Source organism: Pithys albifrons, chromosome 8 (genome assembly GCF_047495875.1).
Source record: "Pithys albifrons albifrons isolate INPA30051 chromosome 8, PitAlb_v1, whole genome shotgun sequence".
Taxonomy (NCBI): domain Eukaryota; kingdom Metazoa; phylum Chordata; class Aves; order Passeriformes; family Thamnophilidae; genus Pithys; species Pithys albifrons.
Window position 1 is genome coordinate 19,366,866 of NC_092465.1, and position 24,664 is coordinate 19,391,529.

General features: G+C 38.1%; 1 protein-coding gene across 5 annotated transcripts in view; it reads left to right on the forward strand.

Annotated features, from left to right (window-relative positions):
* The window catches only part of CSRNP3 (cysteine and serine rich nuclear protein 3), a 101,592-nt gene that overhangs the window by 36,785 nt on the left and 40,143 nt on the right, over positions 1–24,664 (forward strand). Inside the window, exon 1 of one of the 5 annotated variants that reach the window (XM_071562915.1) lies at positions 19,866–20,022. The exons of 3 other annotated variants lie outside the window; for them this stretch is intronic. Coding sequence is in view for 1 of the 2 variants with exons in the window: in XM_071562913.1 (XP_071419014.1) it covers positions 21,396–21,444 (49 nt within the window). In the remaining variant the exon portion in view is untranslated. Of the gene's footprint in view, positions 1–19,865; positions 20,023–21,387; positions 21,445–24,664 lie in introns of those variants that run through there. One more of the 5 variants, XM_071562913.1, reaches the window with a different exon arrangement.

Consider the following 24,664-nt stretch of genomic DNA (forward strand, 5'->3'; position numbering starts at 1 on the left):
CCATACATGAGCCACTGGGCAGTGTTTTCTCCTTGCTGAACGTTGCTCTGCTATTGTTTGCTCACACAAGCAATAGATTTAGCAATAGGTGTGGCGGAGGGGAGATAACACCAGAAGGACAGCAACATAAAGGCAGAGTTTCTACTGGTAGTGGATCTTCTTTTAAAAGTTCCTTCCATCCAGTGGCTTGTTCCTGCTCAAAGGGTTTTTCTCCATTTGATATAGCTGTTGTTTGTATGAACATGCTGTAAGAGAACTTAAACATCTAGCACTGAGCTAGGAACAGCCTTCTATGAGGTTTGGTTTGGTTGTTCTTTCTGGGTTTTTTTTTCAATAGACTAGCAGTTGTGCTCACAAAGCAGAATTAATAGGCAGATGAACTTAGGAGTTTTACCTTTTCTTGATGCTTCTTGAAGAAACACTGTTCTAATTCTTACAAGAAAGGTGTAACTGTGTTTTCTTATCCCTGTTTTCAATCTTGGTAGCCTTCAATCATTGAGTTTTATGTTCTGATTTTTATTATGTCATTTGTCTTGTACTGGGACTTTTTGGCCCCAGTGGGCCTAGACCTGGACCTGCTTAAAATAAAAGTCTGCATCTGCATACAAAATCACAGACTTTCTCCAATAGTTTACAGTCTTATAAGACAGGAACCACATACAGTAAATGTAGGACTGTAGGGAGTACTGAATCCATGGGAAGTACTGGCCCATGAGAAAAAATTCAAGAACTTTGATTGAAACATTACAGAAAAAGAAAAATATTCTTCTTGCTGGAACCCATATTGACTTCTTGCTTTCTTCTTCCTCTGTAACTCAGCTTCATCTCCCACATGTATTCTCGTCTTCCTGTTTGCTGAGATGCCCTGGTGCTCATGGCAGTCCATTGGTGTGCACTGTGCATGTTGGTGTTGATGCCTTAAGATTTTTATGTAGTTGTAGATTTTAATATAGCTGTGTAGTTTCTCACACTTAAGGTAGAAGTTGACAGTTACTAAAACCCCTTTCTCACCGTTAATGCTACATTCTTGAAATTCTGTTGAACGTTCTTTTCAAGGAAAAGATTTTAGCAAGGACATCTTGTTTGGGAAACATGCACTTAGAAGATATGTTATAGTCAAAGCAAGATAGAAGTGCCAAAACTCTTGGAGAAGCCCCAGAAGGGCAGACCTGGGGACATTCTGGGGGCTGACAATTCTCAGGTTGGATGTGTCCATTAGATATGATAATCAAGTAGTGTTATAAATTTGTAAAAACCTCACATTGTAGTGTGCACTTCTGCATTTTGTTGTACCTGAAAGCGCTTTCATTAAAGAACCCACTCTCTGTTTTATCTATACTATTATTGCCTGCAAAGTTCTTTTTTCCCATTTTAGGCAAGAGTGTATTGAAGATCCTGATCCTTACAGGAATATAAAGACATTGAGTATCAACCTCCTTCCCCCCAAAAAAAATACTGTAGTGGTGTTTTCAGCAGTTGCAGTTAGGAGAATAGATGCAAACTATTGTTTCTTTGGAATTTGCCAATTCAGTGTATTACAAACAGTTACATGAATTGTTTGATTCTAAAGCTCTGATGGAAACAAGACAACTTTCTCAAGCTGTCTTTGTTCAATGGTGACTTGTCTGTTTGGCTTCCCAGCAGTCTTGCTGCAGTGTCTTGTGTTCATCTACCTATTCATCTGTCTGGTTTAAACTTTCAAAGCCAGTGAGGGGACATGATTCTGCATTGATGGTATTCAACAATGTTGATCGTCATTCTTCCATTCCCTGAATATATAGTATTTCTAGTGTTCTGATTGGGTCTGTGAATACTGATGCGACCGTACTGCAATGTATTTGTAGCACTAACAGCATTAGGGCATGTGGGTAACAGCCAGACCTCAAAGCTTATCTTTTAGAGTTTATATAATACCTGGGAAAAAAAAGTAGCTCATTTAGTCTGAACTCACATAACAGTGATATGGCTGTTCTGAAGCAACATTGGTGTGTCCTGATACTTCCCAGTTCACTATCAAAGCCAATTAAGACTCTTTTTGTAATATGGAGTCTTTTGTGTTTTAATGAATTCATCATCAACTTTATATGCCCCAGAGTAATAGTGGTGAGAAGTCGTCTCACCATCAAGCTGACTGCAGATTATATGACTTTGTCCCAAGTGAGGCTTTAAGTGTTGTTATTTGTGGCTCCAGCCTTGTTACATGACTAGTTTCCACTGTGTGCTTGTATGCAAAATAATAATATGCCAACCCATTAACTCCCACTTGCAGTGAATGTACTGCATACACCATCACAGAACTTGCTCTGTGCTTATCAAAGCTTGACTTAATGGCTACTTGTTGACTTCCATGTTACTGATATTTAGTGAGTTGCTGTGTATAAATATTTTTTGTATTTACAACTTCTTGTGAAGTTGTTTGTCTTCATTTTGGAGACTCCAGGCTTGAGATACAGACAAAGAACAGATTTTTCTAGTACTGAAAATTAGGGTCTGGTTGTTTTCAACTGGTCAGCTGAGTATTTTATCGAGACAAGGATATTAGGAAATACTTTTGAAAATGTTTAAGTAGGAGTTATGTTTGGAAGTAAAGTAATGGCAATTCCAAGCACTTCTTTATCTCTTTCATATTTTTATTGAGGTATGACTGTATTTGTTCATCACCTGCTAGGATAGGAAGCAGGCATAGGCAGTGGTCATCTGCAGAGCAGTAGTTCAGCAGTGGTTACTATGGAAACCATAGGTGACCTACATTTTACCAAAAAGTGATCAAGTTTCTTTTCTTTTTTTTTACTGGAGCACCCCCATTGATTTCTGCTAGTGACTTTCATCTTTTACACATTATTTTACTCAAGTAGAATTCTTGGTTTTGAGTGATTAGTGTGGAATGGACATAAAAAATGTTGAAGCAGAGATAGCATTTCATTGTTAGACTACTATTTAAAATTTTTGCCTTTGCTGTCATGTCTAATTCTATGTTCTTAGGAAGAAGGTAACACAATTAATTGCAGTGGGCATTCTAATAATGTATTATTTGTATAGCTGTCAGGGTGTGGTCTATAACAGTTTGCAGTGGAAAGGCTCATTCTTGTGAATTTACCTATTTCACAACATTGCAAGTCAGTAGGCTACTGTATCGATAAAGCTACTCAAACTGTTGGACTTCAAGGAAGCATCAGAACTGCTTTTGGGTTTAGTAAATTCATCTTCATTTAAGGATGTGAGAACTTTCTCAAAAAATGAGAATATTCTGCAGACAGACGAAAGAGCAGCCAGGACGGAGGACAAAGTGTGACATTTCAGATAAAACTTAAGTTGGCATTTGAAATATACATTTCTTACTGTGAGATTAACACAGAAGGGCAGGAATTGGGTCAGAGCACGTGCCTTAGAAAGTCATTAAATGTTGTGATTTGTGTAGAACTTTGGCTTACAGATGAGCCAGGCCTGGATTTTCAGAAAATTTTGTTAAAACAGCTTCTTGGAGAAATGATTTACATTTAATTTTTTTTTTAATTTGGGTGACTTTGATGGTCTTTCTATAAATACACTGCTCTATATTGATTGTTTATTGTGCTTCATAGTGTGAAGGAATCTTGAGTTTCACACAAATTAAGGACAGAGAAATACTGCAATAAAGACTTTTTTGAGACCAAATAAATTTTTTGTCATAACTTTGCGGACCACCTGCTAATTACGGAAACCCTCTTGTAGCCATATCTGTCATGACATTTGATGGGACTATAAGAGGCTGAGATGTGACTGTTCAGATCCATATTTTGCAGTCCTTCCTCACTGTTCGTATGTACAACATTATATGCATCCTGCAGCTGATCATGGAACCACCTCCCAATCTCTCCTATATTTCCAACTTTCTCCCCTCTGCCCACACATCTTTTGTAGCCTGTTTTTTGCTTTGAAGTTCATACAGCCTACTCAGTTTCATCTATACTGCTCAGCATGTGGTGCTCCATCATTTCAGTCATATGTTATTAGATCAGCTACAAACTCATTTGTTTGCATACCTTAAAAAACATTTTTTGTTTGTTACGTTTTTTGTTGCTTCAGAAAGCTTGAACTGTGTGCTCTGTGCCCACCTGCCTACATTCTGATACATTCACACAGCAGCAAGAAATACTAATTGTGTAAAACACCCAGTACTAAATACTTCTGAGAGTTGATCTAGTTCAACTTTATGATGCAGAATTTCATTATCACCTACACTTCCAGTACCATGATCAAAATCTTCTTTTCCCAAATCATATTGATCCTAAAAATACCTTATATGTGCCTTAAATAGAGCATGGCACAACAACAAACATTGCAGCTCTGATGCTCAAGATCATGGTGAAGACAATGTGTAGGAGCTGCATGCCCAGAGAGCCATGGCCTGGGCTGAGCAAGGGTACCACCACAGGTCTAACTTAAGTACCAAAAGCTAAGACCAACCAAGCTAAGGTTCTGACATAATTTTAAAGCAGGATCATAAGTATTTGTGGCCAGAATGAAAAGAGACACTGTGCTGGTTTTTGCTGGGGTAGAGTTAATTTTCTTTACAGTGGCTCATATGGGGCGTGTTGTAGATTTGTGTTGAACACAGGGTTGATAATACAGAGATGTTTTTGTTATTACTGAGCAGAGCCAAGGCCTTTTCTGCTGTCCATACTGCCACTCTGGCAAAGAGGTTGAGGGTGTATGGGAAATAAGGAGCAGACATGGGCGGGACAGTTGACTTCAATTGACCACAGGGATATTTCAGACCATATGCCATCATGCTCAGTATATAAAGCTGGGGAGAAGAAGGAGGAAGGAGGGAATGTTTGGCATGATGGTGTTTGTCTTCCCAAGTAACCATTATGCGTGATGGGGCCCTACTGTCATGGATGGCTGAACACCTGCCTGCCCATGGGAAGCAGTGAATTAATTCCTTATTTCGCTTTGCTTGCATGCCTGGCTTTTGTTTTCCATATCAAACTGTCTTTATCTCAACCACAAGTTTTGTTGGTTTTACCCTTTGATTCTCTGCCCAGTGCCACTGGTGGGGACATGAGTGTGGCTGCAAGGCTTGGCTGCTGGCTGGGGGTAACCACAGCACACACAGACAGGTGTCTGGAATGGCAAAGCCAGGACTGTTGCTGGCTTGTGCCACCAGACCCTTCTTTCTATGCCACAGCCACGGCCACCAGTTTGCAGTATGGATCAAATGCTAGTGGTTTGGTTTGGTTTGGTTTGATTTGGTTTTTGCTCCTCCCAAAATACCCTACATCCATAAATGTCTTTTAGAAAGACATCCAACCTTGCTTTAAGGACTTCAACAGATGGCAAGTCTGTCACCTACCATGGTAAGCAGGATTAATGTTTAATTGTCCTTGCAATTGTCGAATTTTGTTCTATTCTGTGAAATACAGGAAGGTTTTCAGACTCCCTGTTGTGTCAGAGCAGAAGTAGCTCATGGGTACGAGAAACCAAATGTGCATACTGGCTATGTGGTGCTTAAAAGTTGTATGATCATTTATATATCTATATAAATAAAAAGATACATATATATGTAATTTTCTAACAAGTTGGGTCTGCTCTTCTGAGATTTATATTATTCTGTAACTCAGTCAATAACTGTTTGCAACAATAAATATTTATTAATAAAACTTGTAGTTTACTCATACATGTGACTGAATTTTTCTAAATTTTTTCACCTGATATGGTAACTGATTTCACTGCAAACAAACCTAATTTTCTGTTTATTCTGTGAGTTTGCATATGGCATTGGCAATACTTTGGGAGAAATTCTGAAAGTTTGTTGGTATCATTTTAACAGTAATGAGACATGAATTTCATTTTTTTAAGGACAGATTAAGGAAATGTCTACAGACTGAAAACGTTATTTCGGAGGTGTAAAAATCTCCTGAGAAAAACTGGCATTCTCTGAGATCGCAAGGTCGGTAGTACAGTAGCAGTTATTCACACACATATATCTATACAATTATGCAGGCCCAATTTCACTGCTGGACCATTTGATGGTACAAAACATGATGATATATTTTACATCTCTGCAGAGATCTTGATTAGCGCTTTTGGAACAACATTAATAATAAACCCCCCCAGTTTTCCCACTGTAACTTTGTGTTTAAAAATGCTTAAAAATTTAGGCTGAAAGTTATTGGATTAGTATACATCAGCAACTTCCAGTGTAATTAGATGCACACAGGTAAAATGTTCCTAATTTATTGCCTGTGTTTGTAAATAAGTTATTTACTGCATATTTGCATTGTTTGTCCCTTGCTTGCAAAAGTATCAGCTCTTTATTATTTTGAAAAAGGAAACACCAAGTCATCTGAAGAGATAGTTTCAAGGCTTTTTTTGTAATTTGTCACATCATGATGTGATCTATTTTTTTCAAAGACTGGAAGTAAGGGATATGATTTATTCAGTCACAAAGAGCTGGCCAACACATCTCAAACAGTAAATGTGTTTAAAGAACTGTGTGTAAATAATATTTTAATAATGTCACAAAATAATAAATCCTTAATAAAGAGCAAGAAAATGATGATAGCATCTTCTCTTGGATAACCTGTGTGTAATTTCATGAAAGCTTTACTTCAATACTGAAAAATGTATACAATATTTATCTTTTAGTTGTTTGTTATGAGAATGGGTTTTTTTAATGTTACAGGTACTGATGAAGGAAAAATCAGAATGTACAAGTGTAAGTAACTCTGAAGGGTCTGTTTGATTTATGGGCAAACCAGGATATGAATGCAGACATTAAACCTGGCTGCTTTTTTGGGCATCTGGCTGTAGTTGTGTGCTGATCCCCTACAGCATCTTGTGGCCATTCACATGTAGGGCAGTAGTCCCTGACCACAGCATTACTGACCTCCTTTTCCAATTTACCTTGTTGAATGTCTTTATAGCCTAACTCAAATGAACTTTTTATATTATTTCTTTTTACTTTAGCTGGATTATCCTTGTCACATGTTACTGAAGGCAGTTGATTCTCTTTCAGTAGCTTAAGCCATATATTATGTTGTGTCTGATTTCAATTATCTGATGAGTCTACAGTGAAGAGTACACAAGCCACTTAATGAAGGCTCACTTGACCCAACTTACCTCATCTTTTGTGCATAAATAAAGATGAATACATCGGAATTTTCACATAATATTCATTTAAGAAAGAACACTTCCAGTATTGAACTGTTTTGCTGTACTCAAGTGATGGAAAGGGTGTGGGTCTTACTTGTATGCTTGGCATGCAGTAATGTGGAAATATATTGAAAAAAACCCCAAACTGGAAAATGGTACTGCTGACTTAAGATGTGCTCCATTAAGTTAGATCAGTAAATGCTGCAAGAAAAAATTCCAAATAATCCCTAGTGTTACCATTGCTCCACTGCTGGGTGCAATTAAAAATGTGATTTAGAAAGGTAATAGACCAATATTCCTTTAGTGGCAGCATAAGAGAGGAGGGTTGTGGTGAATCTTCAAGTAGCAAATAAATTACCTTACAGCAAGCTGAAAGCCTACTGTTATCTGTGCCCTTCTCTAGACAGATAAGATATATATATATATATATATGTAAAATTTTGGAAAATTCTTCAGAAGCCTCTTATATTTGTGTTGCAGTGTAATAATAACATCAGCTGTTTTTGAGTTATGGTATATAAGTAAGTTTTGCAACAATCATAGTCATTACTGAAGTAAAACTTTCAAAATTTTACCTACATGATGATGATGTGTGTGTAACTCCTTCAGGTAGGGGTTTTTTTCTTACAATAACATATATAAGAGGAGAGGTGACTTACTATGGGATTTAATAAGAATCTTAGACTTACTGAAAAATTACCTTCTTAATGATCAAAATGTGTCTTTTATTTCAGTGAGCGTGAAAATATGGATCAGATTTTGGAATCAATTTCTTATATGCCTAAATGTTACTGATCTTGCAAACCTTGTTGATATAGTTGTACCTAAAATTCAGTGTCATCATCAGTCACTGAAAGACATTTACTGCCTACTAGTAATTCTTGCTTATATCTGCTATTGTAATCCTGCATTGTGAAGCAAAGCTTTTGTCCTGTTGTTCTGAGTAGAGATGTGGAGGAAGGATAGGAGTTCCCATCCCTTCCCTGCTTCTCCCTCTGGTACTCAGCGTTCGGTTTCTGATCTACATAAGAGATGAGTTGAAAGGGGTTTCCTTTTCCAGGCCTTATTTAGTAAATAAGATAAGTAACCCGTCATATACATGAGATAACAACATAAATAAATAATGTGATAAAAGAACAGTTACCTTTTTTTTAATGTTTTTTTCTCCCTTGCCCTTTGTTCTCTGAATTTTCTTCCATGTGCTCTTTCAATGGAGGTTAATTGCTGTATCTAATTCACAGGAATAAGGAAATTCCAAAACAAGGACAAGCTGGGAAATAATTTAACCTCAAATAGGTGCAATCTTTGAATTTCTCTTTCAGTTACTGAACAGACAGATGATAGAAATGTCTGCATAGCTGTAAGACGATGAATACAATTTAGATGAAATGAGTTTTTCCCAATCATGTATCAGAGGGAGGAGTTGCCAGGTCATAACAATTCTGCTTTGGTGGGGTTTTTTTTTAAATTTTAGGTATCCAAACACAAGGTCTTTGTCCACCATTTATCTTCACACCACAATGTCTGGCTAACAACAAAGGGAAAAAATCCCCACCACAACAAAACAAACAAACCCCCAAACAAAACCAAACAAACCCAAAACTCTTCTCCAAGTCTTGAAATATCTCTGCATTTGCAAACTCTGAATAGTGATGAGGATGAAAAATACACATTTTCAAATCTCAATCCACTGTCTTAAATGGTGGCATAAATCACTAATCCAGTTGTGCTAGAACAGCTGCCCAGATACAGCAACTGTGAAATCTGTGCTAGAAACAGTATTGTTTTTTAACCACTGTATCATCTAACTTATCTCTGTGTGCAGTGTGATAGTATCTGGATTCAGTGGCTGCATAAAGACATTTTAGCTGGCAGGGATAAAGCCCAGTGAGAGTTCTGCACAAATGCAGTGGATGCATCCTCTTCAGTGGTGCTGGCTTGTGTACTCAGTGCAGGAGAGATGTGAGACATGCAGAGATTTACCAAAGGCTATAAATTTCTGAAGGGAACAATCCCCACTGTCACAATTGCAACAGTTTTCCCATGTCAGGATCTATAAAACTGCGGGACAGCCGAACAGAGGATATTTCAGGAACAAATGATGGCATAGTCTTATTTTTAAAAAAGGACATAATTTAATTTTATGTGACAATGACTGCATTTTAATGTATAGCATAATACAGCCTGAACCCTTTGGCTGAGGTCAGCCAATCTACTAGTGTCTTCTTTTAGTAGTAGTTTAGCATATGAAGAAGAATTCTTTTCTTTCCATAAATATTTTCCAGTGTTTAAGTACAAGAGCTTTTAATCAGAAATCACAATATATGGGAACTTAGAAGATTTCTGTGACTATAAATTCCAGTATGGTAGCATTTCTCTCCCTACAAATTAGAAATACAGAAAAAGATAAAAAGGCATGTGTCCCACTTGTACCTCAGAGGACAGCTGCTGTAAAATTTACCTTGTAGTACTTGGAGCTTATATTATAAGTTGTGATCTGTGTTTTCCTTTCTGAGAGTTTTGCTTAGATGCCATTCTTATAAATAAATATTATAAATAAATAAATATTTCCTGGGGATGGCTAAACCCAGTATCTAGAGAGTAAAATTAATTTGTAGGCTTTGTACTTCTTATGATGTAAGCTATAAAAATGCATGATTTTTCCATTTCAGGACTGGGAGACAGTTAAAAATTCCAAGTAATGCCGCAAGATAAGATGTGTATGGAAAGAGTAAGCACGTTCATAGTGTCTCTACCCTTTTGTCTGTGTAGATACAGATTTTTTTGAGAATATGATGTAGCGTTTGAAATGTAACACCTGGAATGCAGAGACTTCCATTCTAGCCTCTAGAATTTCCTTCCTTTGGGAATTTGAAGAATTCATTAAATAAATCTGACCAGAGGAGACTAAAGCCCTCTTTCAGCAAGGTGCTTAAGTTAGAGTCATGCCTAATGAGAATAACTCTGCTGGGACCATTGTTTTTTAATATCTGTTCTCACTCAACTGGGGCCTTAAAAATTCAGCTATCTAAAATTGCAGCAGAATAAATGGTTAAGGATGCTGATGAACAATTTCCAAAAAGCGTAGTATTCACACTTAATATTTTAAGAATCTGTTTCTCCCTACCTCAATTTCTTCATCATCATCTCTATTATCCTTTTGATTGTTTGAAAAGCATTATAAATCAGTGGTCTGGTTTAGTACTTAAGTAAGCCCTAGACACATTCTTGTTATTTCTAATCCGTCAAGAGTACCCAACAGCTCCTTTATTTTCTTTATAGCAGTCTAATGAGGTCAGAAAGGTCAGAAGAAACTAGCAAGAAAGGTCAGAGTGGCTTATGCACGGGTCCTTTTCTGTAGGCTGATACATGCTGGGAATGGGTCTGGCTATAGTATTTGGATTCTGCAGTGAAGTAATGACGTGAGCAATTTGACAAGTAGTCTTCATTATCCTTTCCCACAAAATGTATTTCCACAACTAGAGCAATTAGTAGGGATTATCTTTGAGAGGAGAAATAAATGGCTTTTAATCGCTTTGTGTGTACTAAAATAATGCTAGATGTTTTAAATTTTTCCTGTCTGAAGAGTTTATTTTTTAGTTTTAAATTCAAGTGACATATCACCCTCTATCAGAAGAAACAGTAATTTCCCATCCACTTAACTGATATTACTTAGAATTGTAAAGTTCATATGGAGTTTAAATTTACAGATGTACCCCTATAATTTTCCTTTTTTCCCCCCCTTTTTAATGATGAATGTGCAAAATAAGACTGAATTGATTTTCTTCCTCTAATTGTTTGAGTTTTTCAATGAAAAAAGTTCTCTCTTATTATCTTGAAGAATATGTTTTACTTTTAACCATTAAGAGCACAACTGTGGGATAAGTAACAATATTTGATTTTTTTAATTTTGTTTTTTATATAGAGGTGCTAGGTATAGAATAGTTAAGCTGTTCAAAGTCTCGCAGAATTACTCAGAAAAAATAGATTTGGGGATCTAATTGATTATGCAAACTGGTTTCATGTCTCTGCTGCCAGTCCAATGCTAGCAGTTCAGTAGGTTCTTCTTTTTACAATCCAGAGAAAAGTTTTGCAGTATAAGCATTCAAGTATTAATAACATCTGTATAGTGAAAATAACAGTAGTATAGCCATTAGTAAGCTCTTGGTATGCTATCGGTTGCCAGTTTTTATTGCTAGTGCTGAATTGCATGCAGTCAGGCTATGACTTCAAAGTGCTTGGTAGTTACCCACTGTCTAGTAAAAAATTCCTCTGTGTTTCATTTGACATTTAATATGTGGGGCTCTGAACTTTTGGGTTTGTTTTCTGAAGGTCTGACTGTGGCTGATGACTGAGTGTTGCGTAGAGAGACCAGTGTTGGATGTCACTGGCAGAGCCACCTTGTTTGTGTGCTCAGATGGAACGGAACACTGCATGTGTGGACAGGCAGGGAGTTTAAGTTCTGGTTCAGGCTATATTTGATTCAGCTGTCAGCCTGTCTCATATTTTGGCATTTGGCATTCCTCATCCCCACTTCGTTGATCTATTTTCACCAAATTCTCTGATCTTGTGAAGCAAAATGATACCTTTCAAACATTCCACTTTTTCTGCCTCTGAGTTTGCTGCAAGGTTAAGATGCAAGGGAATTCCTTTTTACTGCTTTTTCTTTTAATGGATAGAATTATGTTCCTAGCATAAATTGGCAGCCAGTATCACAGTATGGTACTTCTGGTACTCTCATTCAATTAATTTTTTTCTGTCATTCAGTTACTTTAGGACCCATGTATATATTTTCAGCATATATACATTAGATGCAACTATATTTCCTAGATCTCAAAAGAAACATTTTGGCCTCATCTTCCACAACCCATCCTCAGGAGTTTATCATATTTCATCTTCTGAAATGTTGGCTTGCCTGCACTTTTTTTTCCATTGTTGATTCTTTTATTCTTCTATTTACTACTCAGGTTTTTTTTGAAAAGGCACTTCTTTCCATCCATATCTTACAAGTTTCTATCCCATTATATTTTTACTGGCCTTTTCATTTCCATCTGTACTTTTCCTGGATAATATAGGGGGGGAAAAAAAGATCATTTATTATATCTAGGCTAACAATAGATGTATCTCCCTCAGATTTTTACTGTAAGATTGTTTTTCAGTAAGCAGTTTACCTCTTCTCCAACTCAGCTGTGAAGCAAAAAAAAATTATGCAAAATTTTTGGCCTTTTTCATCTCAATATCTCAAAATCCTGGCCTTCAAAAATGCATTCCTGCTGTGTTCTCGTGTATATCTCAGCACTGCTTTAAAAATGATGTTACTTTGACCTGCTGATGCATGTCTTTGTATCTGCATTAGCATCACTTTTTACTGTCATAAATGGTCATTCTTTGTCTCTGCCTCTTGAAATAGAGGCAAGTTTTCTTGGTCTTTTCATCTCTAAGTACTTGTAAGGGTTCATTAATATTGGTAACTTTTAAAATTTTCAACTCCCGTGCTGTTTCTTATATTTTGAAGCAGTTCCTGCAAATCTATTTCATTGTTTTTTAAAACCTTTTTCTAAAACTTACCTTTGTCATTATATGTATAAAAGTTTCAGTTGCTGTGAAAAAATAACTGTTACGAGAGGAAAAGTGGTAGCTCCTGGTTTTCTCTGCAGCCCTAAGTCTGTAAATCCATCTTTGTTTCCTGCTTGACATTTGTTTAGCTTCTAAAGTTATGTATCAGGTTATATATAAGTTTTAAGGCTGTTAATGCTGTCATTATTGAGACATGATAATTTAAGGCATCAGGCAAGGTTTGTCAGGAAATTAGCATTTTTTAATTAGATTAACTTCTGCAGTTGGAAAAGTAGACAGGCTTTTGTGTCTATGACCCCTTTCTCATGTCCTCAAAGGGTTTGGTTTTCCTACTCAGCTTGTCTGCTTCAAGATACTGCTGTTCTCTGCAAACTCTGCCTATGACATTGCTTGACACGCTGAATGTCACAGGGCTTGCAGTTGTTGATCTGGGTCTGTTCCTGTGTGATCATGATCTTAAAGTAATTTTTGAATTGTTTGCAACTACAGAAAAGAATATCAGCACAGAGCATGTACCAATTTGCTGTTTTAAGTATGTAACAAACTAAATATGACAGCTTTTCAGGAATTCCCACAGTACTGGAGATAGTAAGAAAACTGCAGGATAAACACTGCAGTTAGGAACTCATTGCCATTGTAAATGACACAGAATATGTTTTCTGAATGTAAATGGGGCCACTCCTGTCTCTCAATCCAAGACATCCAGGGCAGTGAGAATGTCTTTTGCTCTAAAAAAGTAGAATAGTTGGCAGTGGAAAATCTTTGTACTTCTGGAAATCTTAAATGGCTGAAGTCTGCATTTTCGATCCTGTATCCTAGAGACTGGTACCAACAGTGGACTTAGGGCAGGAGAGAATTCCAGGCAGGCAGCTAGAGCAGCGGCAGGGTCACTGAAATCCTCCCACCCTGGAAGACGGAAAGAGAGAGCTCAGGACCCTGACTTCTTGCTCTTCAGTCACAAAACTGGTGAGTTTCCCTGTGAGCTTGGAGCTGTTGGTCTGGTAAAGTCTGCTAACAGCAAATGACAGCTGGTGCTGTCAGCTTGCACCTTTGCTGTGACCTGGAAGGTCAAAACAGACACACTGACTACACTCTTCCTACATATCTGACAAGCCTAGTGTTATCTCAACTTAATATGGCAGTAATAAACATGGTCCTCGTTTTCCTAAAAGGAAAAATAGTGTGATGGAAACAATATTATCCTCAGTGCTTTAAGATCCTCGGCCAAAGGGATAAATCTGGCTAAAAAATCACAATCATTGCAAGGATGCCAAAAATCACACCGAGTTGGTAATTGCCTTTTTTCTGCAACACAAGAAACTGTCAGATGATGCAACTTTGTGTCAGGTGATATCAGCAGTCACTACAAGTTTTATCTGTGCTCTAAATTGATGAGCTTTATTCAAAGTATTTGAATGTAATCCTGCTTGAAAGTCAAACTTAGTCTTTAAGCTGTTCACTGGAAAATATATTGAATAATTAAAAAAGGAAGAAAAAATTTCCTCCCCTGCAAGTGCACCAATACAAGAGACTGCAGTCTTCAGGGCCCATAGCCTGACATCCTCAATCCATGGCTATTGTACTGCTGTCAGGGTGATAAGTGTGTCTACTTAATATTGTGAACAAAAATCTAACTGAAACATTAGGTTCTGCAGCTGGTAGGTATCAAGCAGTTTAATTAAAAACAAATTCATTATGGTTTCCGAAATGCTGAAGTCTTGAAAGATATTTGGGCTGTAAAATTCTCTAATGAAACTTTTTATTTCATTCTGATCCCTTTTAGGTAGAACTGTAGATACAATAGTCACTCAATAGCTGCTAGTAGAGAAGACACAACATAAGCAATAAAATTTCCATTGTTGTGCTGATGTTACCAGTAATGCTGGCAAACAAATGAAGAAGGAAATAAAAATTATTTTCAAGTTTTGCTGAATACACGTTAAGGGAAAGAAATCAGTGCTGGCCAAATGGAAACGGACAGAATTACCAAAGAAGAATCAGTTTCTAGGTTTTAAATGTTATTTAAAACAGTGAAAAGTTACCATATAACCTATAATTCAGTGTTCTTTCAAGCTTTAAATGTCAGATCTAAGGTTGTATGTAGGATGTACAAAGGTGGGAAGAAGTGTTGCAGTGGATTTGCTTCCTGTGGATTGAGATACTAAACTGATGTTTAGCAATATAGAATTTCAGAATTTAGATATCTCTTGTCTATAAGTTTGAAAATCCACTGTGCATAATAATGTATTTTATTCTAAGTATTACATTGAAAATGTCTTGTGTTTTAAGTTTGAATGCTTCATAAACTAACTGCTATAAAATGTAAAAACCTATTTACATTACTGCTTAGATCTGTCGATGTGTCTGTTACATTTTTACATCTGTCTCTGCTCAAATTAATAAACTTGCGTTTATGGTAGACAGGAACAAATGCAAAAATTGTAACAACGAAAAATTCATCTTTCCATGGAATGTGAAAACTAAAGAGCTTGCATGCTCTGCTATGGAAGTTGAGACAACAAGGAATGAAGCAATGTTGCTGGTTTAGCAACAGTGGTACTTTGTGAAGCTCTGTTGATGACAAGCCCAGTCTGCTTTCTTCTGACTGGACTTTTTCCTGTTTCAACTGCACTGACTCAGTAAACTTCTTTTTGGTTTACTGTGGTATAAGGAAGACTAGAAGAACCAAATTGTTGGAGAGAGAAAATACTAATTATCATGCATACTTCAAATATCTCTTAATTTTACTTATTTTTAAATGTTTTGATGGTCAACAGCCAAGTGAAAGTTGTGAGCTGGAAAATGATACTATGAGAAAAGGTGCACTTAGTGACCAAGCAAGAGAAAAGAGATGGAGTAAGGAGTATGTCCTTATATGTTAATTATAAACCAAAAGGCACCTTTGTTTCTTCTGTTTATGTCTTGGAATTTCTAACCACACCAAGCATAGCTCTGTGTAGTTCTGTATTACTACTCAGCATGGATCATCTGTGCCTGCTTTGTACCACATGATTTAGGAAGTTGGCCCTGGTGAAGAGTCAGGGAAAAAAAGCAAACTATACATGGTGTCCTTCAAATTGACATGACAGGGTAAGGGTGCCAGAAGTAGGAGTGAAGGGTGGCACTGGCAGCCTTACACTGACAAGCTTGGAGTGACTGCATGAAGTTTGGTGATGAGATTGCTAGAGTGGCAGAAATCAGATGTGCTTCTCACAGGCCTGCCCTTCAGTTATAAGCTGCTTTATCCACCCATCTGTTGTTCTGAGGATGTCATCTTACCTTTCAATTATATTTTGTCAATTTTCATTCATTTCACTGACTAGACTCTTATTTCAAAACATGGTTGTATTTCTCTGTTGAAAATACCATTTACAAATGAGTAAGATTTTCATATTTGTGCAATTGGGGAACCCAAAGTATGTGACTCTTCCTCGCAGGCTACGGAAACCCAGCAACCTCAGTATTTGGAACTGAGTAGTTAACGTGACACTACTTGAAGATGCTTTAGCTGTGGTGGTGATGTATCTAGAGAAAGCAAGAAATTTGGGCCCAAGGTGAAGAAATTTATTTGCTTAAATTATATTTGATCTGGAAAGAAATATGTAGAATTTATACTTAAGATCCTCCTACCCAGGGTTACTGACAGTAACTTTAGGTTAACAAATATTACACTGTTTCCTCTTAGTGTGCATTTTTTACTCTGTAGCACTTCTGTAATGGCACAGTTCCATGGGAAGTTTGTCTCATCCTGAATGCAAATTAGAGGAGTTGGCATGGGCAAGGTTTATGGATCTTACCAAAGAAGTGACCGCAAATCATCTATTTCCAAACCTGAAAGCCAGTGCTGAGGCATTTAGAGCTGCTGCTGCTGTAGCTCGTAAATTGCAAACCATGGCATATGAACCATCCCATTTGTAAGAGCTGGAGTAGAGCATGCATGGTCCACTGAACATGTTTTATAAATCCTGGACTTCAGATCTTTCTTCGCACTAGACTGCAAAAGAGTTTCAGAAAAACCCTCTTTTACTCAACGAGTATGGAAGCTACTGCATTTCTGGTGTACTTGGGGAAACAGGAGCTCTTGCATTTTATTGCAAAGTACAGGATTCCAAACTTTAGAATAACAAGGTATTGAGTGCAAGTTGTCCCTTTTTTGATTCATGAAATTGAAAAGTCTGTTTCCATAATTGTTTTGATTCATATCTAATTCATGCAACTGTGATACAGAATACTAAACAGCAGATTAAATTCAATACCTAACAAAATAATTTTATAAGGTGGAAATTATTTGAATTCTAAATCAAAGGCCTAGTTGTTTTGCAATATATGACTGGTTTTGGGTTGTGCTGGGGATTTGGGGGTTTTGCTTGGGGTTTCTTTGTTTTTAAATTCTGTGTAAGATCTGTATTTCAATGCATATAAGCTTTATAAAAGTACTCAAGTTTAAATGCATACAGAGTAGAATAAACCAGGATTTATACAATTATTTCTAATTAATGATAGAGATTACCAGAGTCCAAATTTCCTTAGCAGTTATCTTTTGCTGTGGCTTCTGTGGAATGGGGAAGCATAAGAATGTTCTTATGAACTGTTTTTCATACAAAGCCATTGTGGGATCTGACAGTTTACCCTTATGCACAGATGGTTGGCAGATTCTTGATTCTGTTTCCATTTGGATTCACAGGGAACCTTTTATTAGAGAAAAGGGAGTCCTTGCTTACCTCAGCTCCCGTGGGAGACCTTGGGTGAAAGAGACTGCTAAGCATTTGCATTCATCCACTGTTGTTTCAAGGAGAGGTGAATTTGGATTCTTTTGAAGAAGTCCTGTCTGTTATGGGAGGGATACCAGAAAGTATTGTCTCATTTGGAGCTCTTCTTACTAAGGAGAGACAAGGGAGGCTAGGCTCTGGCTCTTGGGTGGTCTGTAATGCCTTCCATGATGGCAAAAAGGCGCTTCCTCAATAGTAGGTTTGAGCAGAAATTAAGCAATGTCCCTCCCCACCCCCATCAACCCTGAAGAAGTGATTAACTCTGGCTGCCTTTTGTACAGCATGAAGACTGCTTGCTGCCATTGTTTCCTGCAGAAACAACACTTTACTGCTGACTGGTTTAACTATATCATGTCCTTGAACGTGTTTTCCTCTAACCACCCTTCGGGATCTGAGAACTGTTCCACAGTGTATATAACGACACTTAGAAAAATGTGACAGTAGCACTTTTTTTTTGATCCGTTTTTGTTCTTTCCATCTGTCAAAGGTTTGTTGGGGTTTTTTTCCCTAGTGCTACTGCAGCAAAAATGCCTGCCTTTTGTTTATGTCTTCCTACACTGGCATCGTGACATCATCAGTGATATCGCCAGGGGAAAAAAATATGCATAACTGTAGCTAAACCAGCTGTTCGTTAGCAGCCCATCTAGTCTGCTTTCGTTCCTTCTCATTAATGTATACACAGTAGTGTTTTCTGCTTAAGAGATGGAGAAGGTTCTCAGCCATGAACCATCTGCTCAGTCCGTGTTGTTGGGTAGATGAAAATGGTGGCACTTTAAAATGCACTCATTCTTGATAATGGAGTTTTTTATGTAAAAAAATGAATGGGAGAGTCTAGAAGATATTCATTACTGGATTTAGTTGTATGTAATTCTGAATCCTTGTCTAATTCAGTGTAATCATAGCGACTGCATATCAACTGTTACAAAACCTTAATAATACAAGACAAGCAAGATGCCAAGAACAATAAAGAAATGAGTTTTGTCATTGATTTGCATGACGACACGGTAAGGCAAATGAAACTGTGTTAGTCATGCTTGTCCCTTCTTCCATGCAAATCAGCAGCAAAACTTCCACTGACTTCCATAAGACCAGAATAATACCAACTGTGAGCTACAAGCTGTCTTTTATTCTAATGAGAGAGATCTAAATAGAGCAAGGAGGTATTTCATTTGTGGAATGTTAATGAGAAAAGAGTTTCTTCTTGCTATGTTATGTGATCAAAATGCTATGAATTATTCTACAGATAATTGACCATTTCATAGAATAGCTGCATCTTTGCAATGTTAATATTATGGATAATTGCGTGTTCGGTACCAGTTTTCAGGGTGGAGAAGAGATGTTAGTTTATCATCACTAGCTGTTTCTTGAGAGTTTAAAATTAGAATATGTGGGGAATTCACTCTGCAGAAGGAATTATACTATCTCCAAATATTCTAACATGGATCCCTCCTACAGATAATGTAGCAGTGAGAAAAGATCATTAATATTTACCATTTTCTGTAAAGGCTTTTTAAATTTGAATGTAGATACTCAGTTATTTTAGTGTGACGTGCCTAGGTAAATATTAAGTTTTTAACCAATATAAAATGTTATTCAAATTTATAATTTGTTCTTAAATAAACAACAATACCCAGCCCAAACAAACAAACATGTGCACACACAAACACCACCCTCCCCCCCGACTATCACTAACTATTACCAAGAAGAGATTGGACTTCATTATATTACATAATTTGTCATTTGGATTTGAGACTAATCCTCGCTCAAATGGCCAATTCTTATTCACCTGAGTAGTCTCACTGAAGCCAGCAAAACTCATTTTATGACCAAAGATTACAGGATAATGCCCTTGACTGATGCGACAAATTTAAATCAAGGGGCTGCTTTTTAGGTCCAATTTTTTATTTGGAAGCTCATCCTCTACATAAAGGATAAACACTGGCAGTTGGCAAAATATTACCTCTTCAGAATATTAATTTCAGTGTGCACTGTGTGCGGAGCGATGCAGATGCATGGTTTGTGCCACTCCCCACAAGAAAAAATTACTTTTAACAGATCCCTTGAATTTCTACTTGGACCAGTGTTACAAGTGGGAGTGTTAATAATAATAATGAAAAAAAAAAAGTCGAGGGGATTTCCATAACAACTGCTGTCTTAATGAGCTAAAGAAGCCTTAGAATTTGTTATTCCTTTCTCATAGTAGACCTCAGCTGATAAAAATATCCCTAGCCAGTGAAATCTGTGGCATGCCCGGCTTTCTCAGACAAAACTCCCATGTGATCACACAGGCAGGCTCAGTGAGCCCGAAGCTGCTCAGCAAGCAGTAGGTAATGAGTCTTTGTGCAGAGCGAAGCTCTTGTGGCTGAACAATAAAGCATATGGTACCAGCAATAAAACACAGTGCGGGGAAATTCAAGAAGATTCTTCTGGAAGTAGGACGACAGTGAATATGTCAAACGTTATAAAATGATGATCAGTCTGGTTTGGTTCCTAATTAATAAAAACAGTGCATGGATTGGAAAAACACCATTTTGAACAGGTCAGTTATTTTATAGATTCTTCACACACTTCAGTATTTTAACTATAAGCGGGGGTTTTGCTATTTCCTTATTATTAATAAAGCCAGTTTTTTTTGCATTTTGTGAGGTGGGATTGAAAGGATGCACATCAATGTGATAACCAGCTATATAAATTGTGTAGGTTCTGTGATCGAATTCATTGTAAAATATTTCTACCATTATTCCTATGCAATTCAAACTTCAATTGTGCATGAAAAATGGAATAGCAAGTAAAAATAAATTTATGCTAGATGGATCATTTACCAATATCATAAAATATTTAGTAACAACAATCTATTATTCTGCTATGTATTCGAGACTAATTCTTTCTCAGTAGGAGATCTGTAGCGTCTGTGCTTGGTTAAAAATAATGTAACAGTAGAGTATTTCTAACAATGCACTTATGTTTTTTTCCTCCACATTCTTCTTGGATAATTTTGAAAGTGATGTTTTGTCTTTATTGCAGTTATATACACACAAGAATGATACATTATAACCCTCTGCATGCATTTCACTCTAATATTGATGCAATATATGTTATTATTTTTCAAGCAAGAATTTCTCATAGTAGTTTGTACTTAATTATACATAATTATTTTTTGAAAACTGCTCCCAAAGATTTCTGTGGCCTGTGTTTGTCTTGCAGAGCATAGACATGCAATTTCTCTGTTGTATCACATCAAGTAGAAATTAACCATGTAAAAGTTTTAATCCTTAAATCTCTTTACAGTACTGTGGTTTTTTTGTTGCTTTTTCCCCCCTCTTTACTGAGTACGGGAGATCATGAATTAGATACGCTGGCAATGCCTCAAAGAAATAGATCTACTGATTTTGAGGGAGTATTTCAGCAGGAAGGAAATGGAGCCCTTGAAAAGCAGTTGGGGAAATAAAGAAACAAAACCCGAAACGCTGATAACAGGATCTTCTTTCATGTGCACTTATGCTTTCAGTGCAGAAATGTTCTTTAGGAGCACCACGTTGATATCGCGGCCGTGTCCCCGCGGCGCTGCGGGCACAGAGGGAGATGCGCCCGGGCTGTGTCCGTGCGGGTTCGCCATTGTGCGTGAGCTGAGCGCGGCCAGACAGACCCCTCGGGCCCCCGCGCCCCCTGCCCGCCGCAAATAAAGAAAGCGAGAAGGAAGCCGGGGCTCCGGCTGCTGAGCGGGGAGGGGGTGGGTCTCCCTGGAAACCGGCGCGGCGGAGGGACGGGCGGGGCGGGGACCGCGGGCGCTGCCGTCCTCCTTCCCTCTGTCCCTCCCGGGCCCGGTGCGGCCCCGGCGGGCCCCGGTGCGGGCGGGGGGCGCGGAGCCCGTGCCCGGCATGCCCCGCGGCGGGGCGGGCCCGCGCCAGGGAAATGAGGGGCGGGCCTGGGCGCGAAGCTCGGCGCGGCGGCGGCGGGGCAGGTACGGGCGGGGCAGGTGCGGGGCAGGTGCGGGCCGGGCCTGCTGCGGGAGCGGGGTACGATCGATTGCGCAGCGCAGCGGCCGGGCCGGACGCTCCCGGAGCTGCCCGTGCGGGGCCGAGCTGGGCTCGGGAGCTCTCTCAGTAGCGCAGCCCACGCGCGTTCGGATTCGGAAATCTAGTGCGGAATTTTCCGGTTGTAGGTATTACTGAAACCTAATTGGAAGTGCTTTGTAATCCCTGTATTGAGACAGTTCTCCTATGGAAGGTAATTCTGCATTGAGAACCAGATACAGCTTGGCGTCTCGGAAAACAGGCCTGTTCGTGTTTTGTGGTTTAGACAATAGGTCAGAAAGGATATGTAAAGGTACTTTTTCATGTACTTCTTCTGTGCAAATATTAATTTGTTTAATATGGAACCCAGGTAAAATCACAGTAACACCTGCAGTTTGTACCATCAGATTGGATGAGATACACCTAATGTGTAACCGTATGCTAATTTAAGCATAGAAAATACAGCGGTATATAGTCACAGAATTATCATATAATTACTGTATTTGTCTAAAAGGAGTTAAGTGGATTTTAAATTCCAGTTTATGAGGCATTTGGGTACTTACAGTAACTGCATACAGAGATAAAATTAACAGTGTGCTCCAAAGTAACAATAGGAACATCCTGACAAAACAGCATTCCCAGTGGTACAATGGAATCACAACTTTGAAATACACCTGTCTTGTTCATTTTTGCAGGCAGAAAACAAAAAACAAAACTTTCTCCTGTGGATCAGGCGTTTTGTGTTCTAAAGCACTCCCAGTATTAAGTTATTTAAGAAAGCTTAAGGAAAAAATCTGAAGGCAGAAAGGTGTTCTGTGTTGCTGCCAAGTTATGGTAATTTTGAGATACACTTTTTCCCCCCCATCTACATTCAAAATAAGGTTTGTATAAACATTTTGTGCTGTAATTTGAATGGTGGATGTTGAGCCCCTTTAAGAATCGTAAGTAGAACCAAATCTTTCTGTAAGTATCTGGCATTTTGAAGACAGAGACATGATTATGATCTCCCATGTTACTGAAGTGTAGTGTTGACTATACTAGTCTTAATTTACTTCTAGATCTGAGGAGTCGAAGTCTGGTGTGTAATGTTTAATTTTTATCTTAGATTTGTAGTCTCATTTGTTTATTGGAAAGAGGAATTTGCATTTATTGAAAAACATGTTGCTTTGGATAAATACAATAGTTGACTAAAGTTTAAGTTCAGTATTAATTGAAGACATGTAAGTCATGGTTTAGAGTACACAGTGGCAAAGGTTTGGAAATATATTCCAAAGCTTAAATATTTTCCCTGAGATAGCAACAGATGACTGTGTCCATCTAAAACTCTTACTTGCTGTAAGAGGTACTTACAGTAACTGAACCTTGAAGTTTGGAGTTGTTTTCCCTTTAAACAAGCAGGTGGAAAGTCAGGCTGAAGCAAGGCAGGTGTAATCCATGGCAAAATTGATAAAGCTGTCTGAACGATAAATTTACATGTAGTCTTGTCAGTATTTCTCTTCATCCTTGCTCTGAACCAGTTACGATGCTGAGAAAAACTGGATTATAGATGTTCTGTTCCCTCAGTAAAACATCACCAAATGCCATCACATCTTGAAAACATTGATGCCATTCAAAGTCCTACCAGTGATTTTTTGATAACTGTTGCTTCATTTCTCTTTTGTAGGTTTTTGTAACCCTGAAAAAGGGATTGAATGTAGGTAAAAGAAAGATATGACTCATCTACAAATGCACACAAGCTAAAAATATTTATTAAGTTAAAACAGCTCTGAGATAAATAGCATGGCTTTAATTTCTCCATCTCTCCACAGATATGGATACAGCATTCTAATGAAACTTGTGATAAATGGGAGATGTGAGTAATTGATACAACAAAAAAAGCAAACAAAAAAAACCCCACCAAAATTGTGGTCGTCTTCTTCACACTTTCATGTCATTCTCTACAACAGCTCCCCTGCCTCTAGTCTTATGCCCCATCCTACAAAAAAGATTTACATTTCTAGCACCACTACTTCAGTTTTCCATTACTTCATATCCACCTAATATATAAGTAGACAACTTACATATTGTGAAGTGAGGGATAAAAAGGAGAGGATCTGCTTGAGTTTTTCAGGTTTTTCTGTCAAATGCAAAAATATAAGGAAGGATACTTCTTAAAATGTAATATCAAAATGCATTGGACCATTTGCATTTAGGCTTTCTGATGAACAGATATATGGCTTTTAGTTAGTACTTCATATATAATTTCATGGAATATTTAACTTGAAGCCCTAGTTCATTTGGGGGCTGGTTTGTATCCTGCTCTTTCATAAGCAGTAGGGATTTGCATACTTATGTTATTGTCTAATGTGAAGTAGGAAATGTGGGCTGCATAGTATGGAACTTGCCCTCATCAGTTGTTCTGAGGGATATGGGCAGGAAGTACAGCATTTACTGATTGTAGCTTCACTATCTCATTCAGTTCTTGAATTTTGATGAGGAAATGCAACCAAGTGATACCATTATGTAGGGTAAGGCTGCAGAGTAAATAAGCCTCTGTTGTAATTGTAGCTTTCATTAGCGTGCTGCCCCTTCAATGCATTTCTTTATTCTGGTAAACAATTTCTGTGCGTGCCCATAAAAAAGTCTTATTTTTCATCTGTGCTGCAAACGAGTAGAAGGGTCTGCATTGGGTCTGTGCTGCAGCTGCAGGTCTGGGGTTGGAACCATGTCCAGCCAGCCTGGAGCTGCTGGGGGAGCTGTGGGAAGGGGCAGCAGCCGCTGGGGTGGCTCCATAGCTGCTGTCGCATGACCAAGTGAGCTGTGGAAGGGCTGACAGAGCAGGTCCAGGTCCTACAAGTCCCTGCTGGGGATCACAGCTGGGGGAAGGAGCTTCCATTTCAAACACATCTCCTTGGCCTGCCTGGAAGTGGGGCCAGGGCTCCTCCAGTGTCTGTGGGCATCTCCCACCTGAGGAGCAGCTGGCTGGCCCTTCTGGCAAGATGAAATAGGCTGACACTGTGATGGCTTCAGGAGGAGACTGGGGTATTTTTGAATAGTGATCTGAATTTGATAATGAACTTTAGTGGTTTGAAATCTGTTCTTCGTTACAATTGAACAAAGTCTGGTTTAATATATTGTGAATATGTTATAATAGGAAGCTGGATTGCAAATTTTGTTAGTTCTACTTTC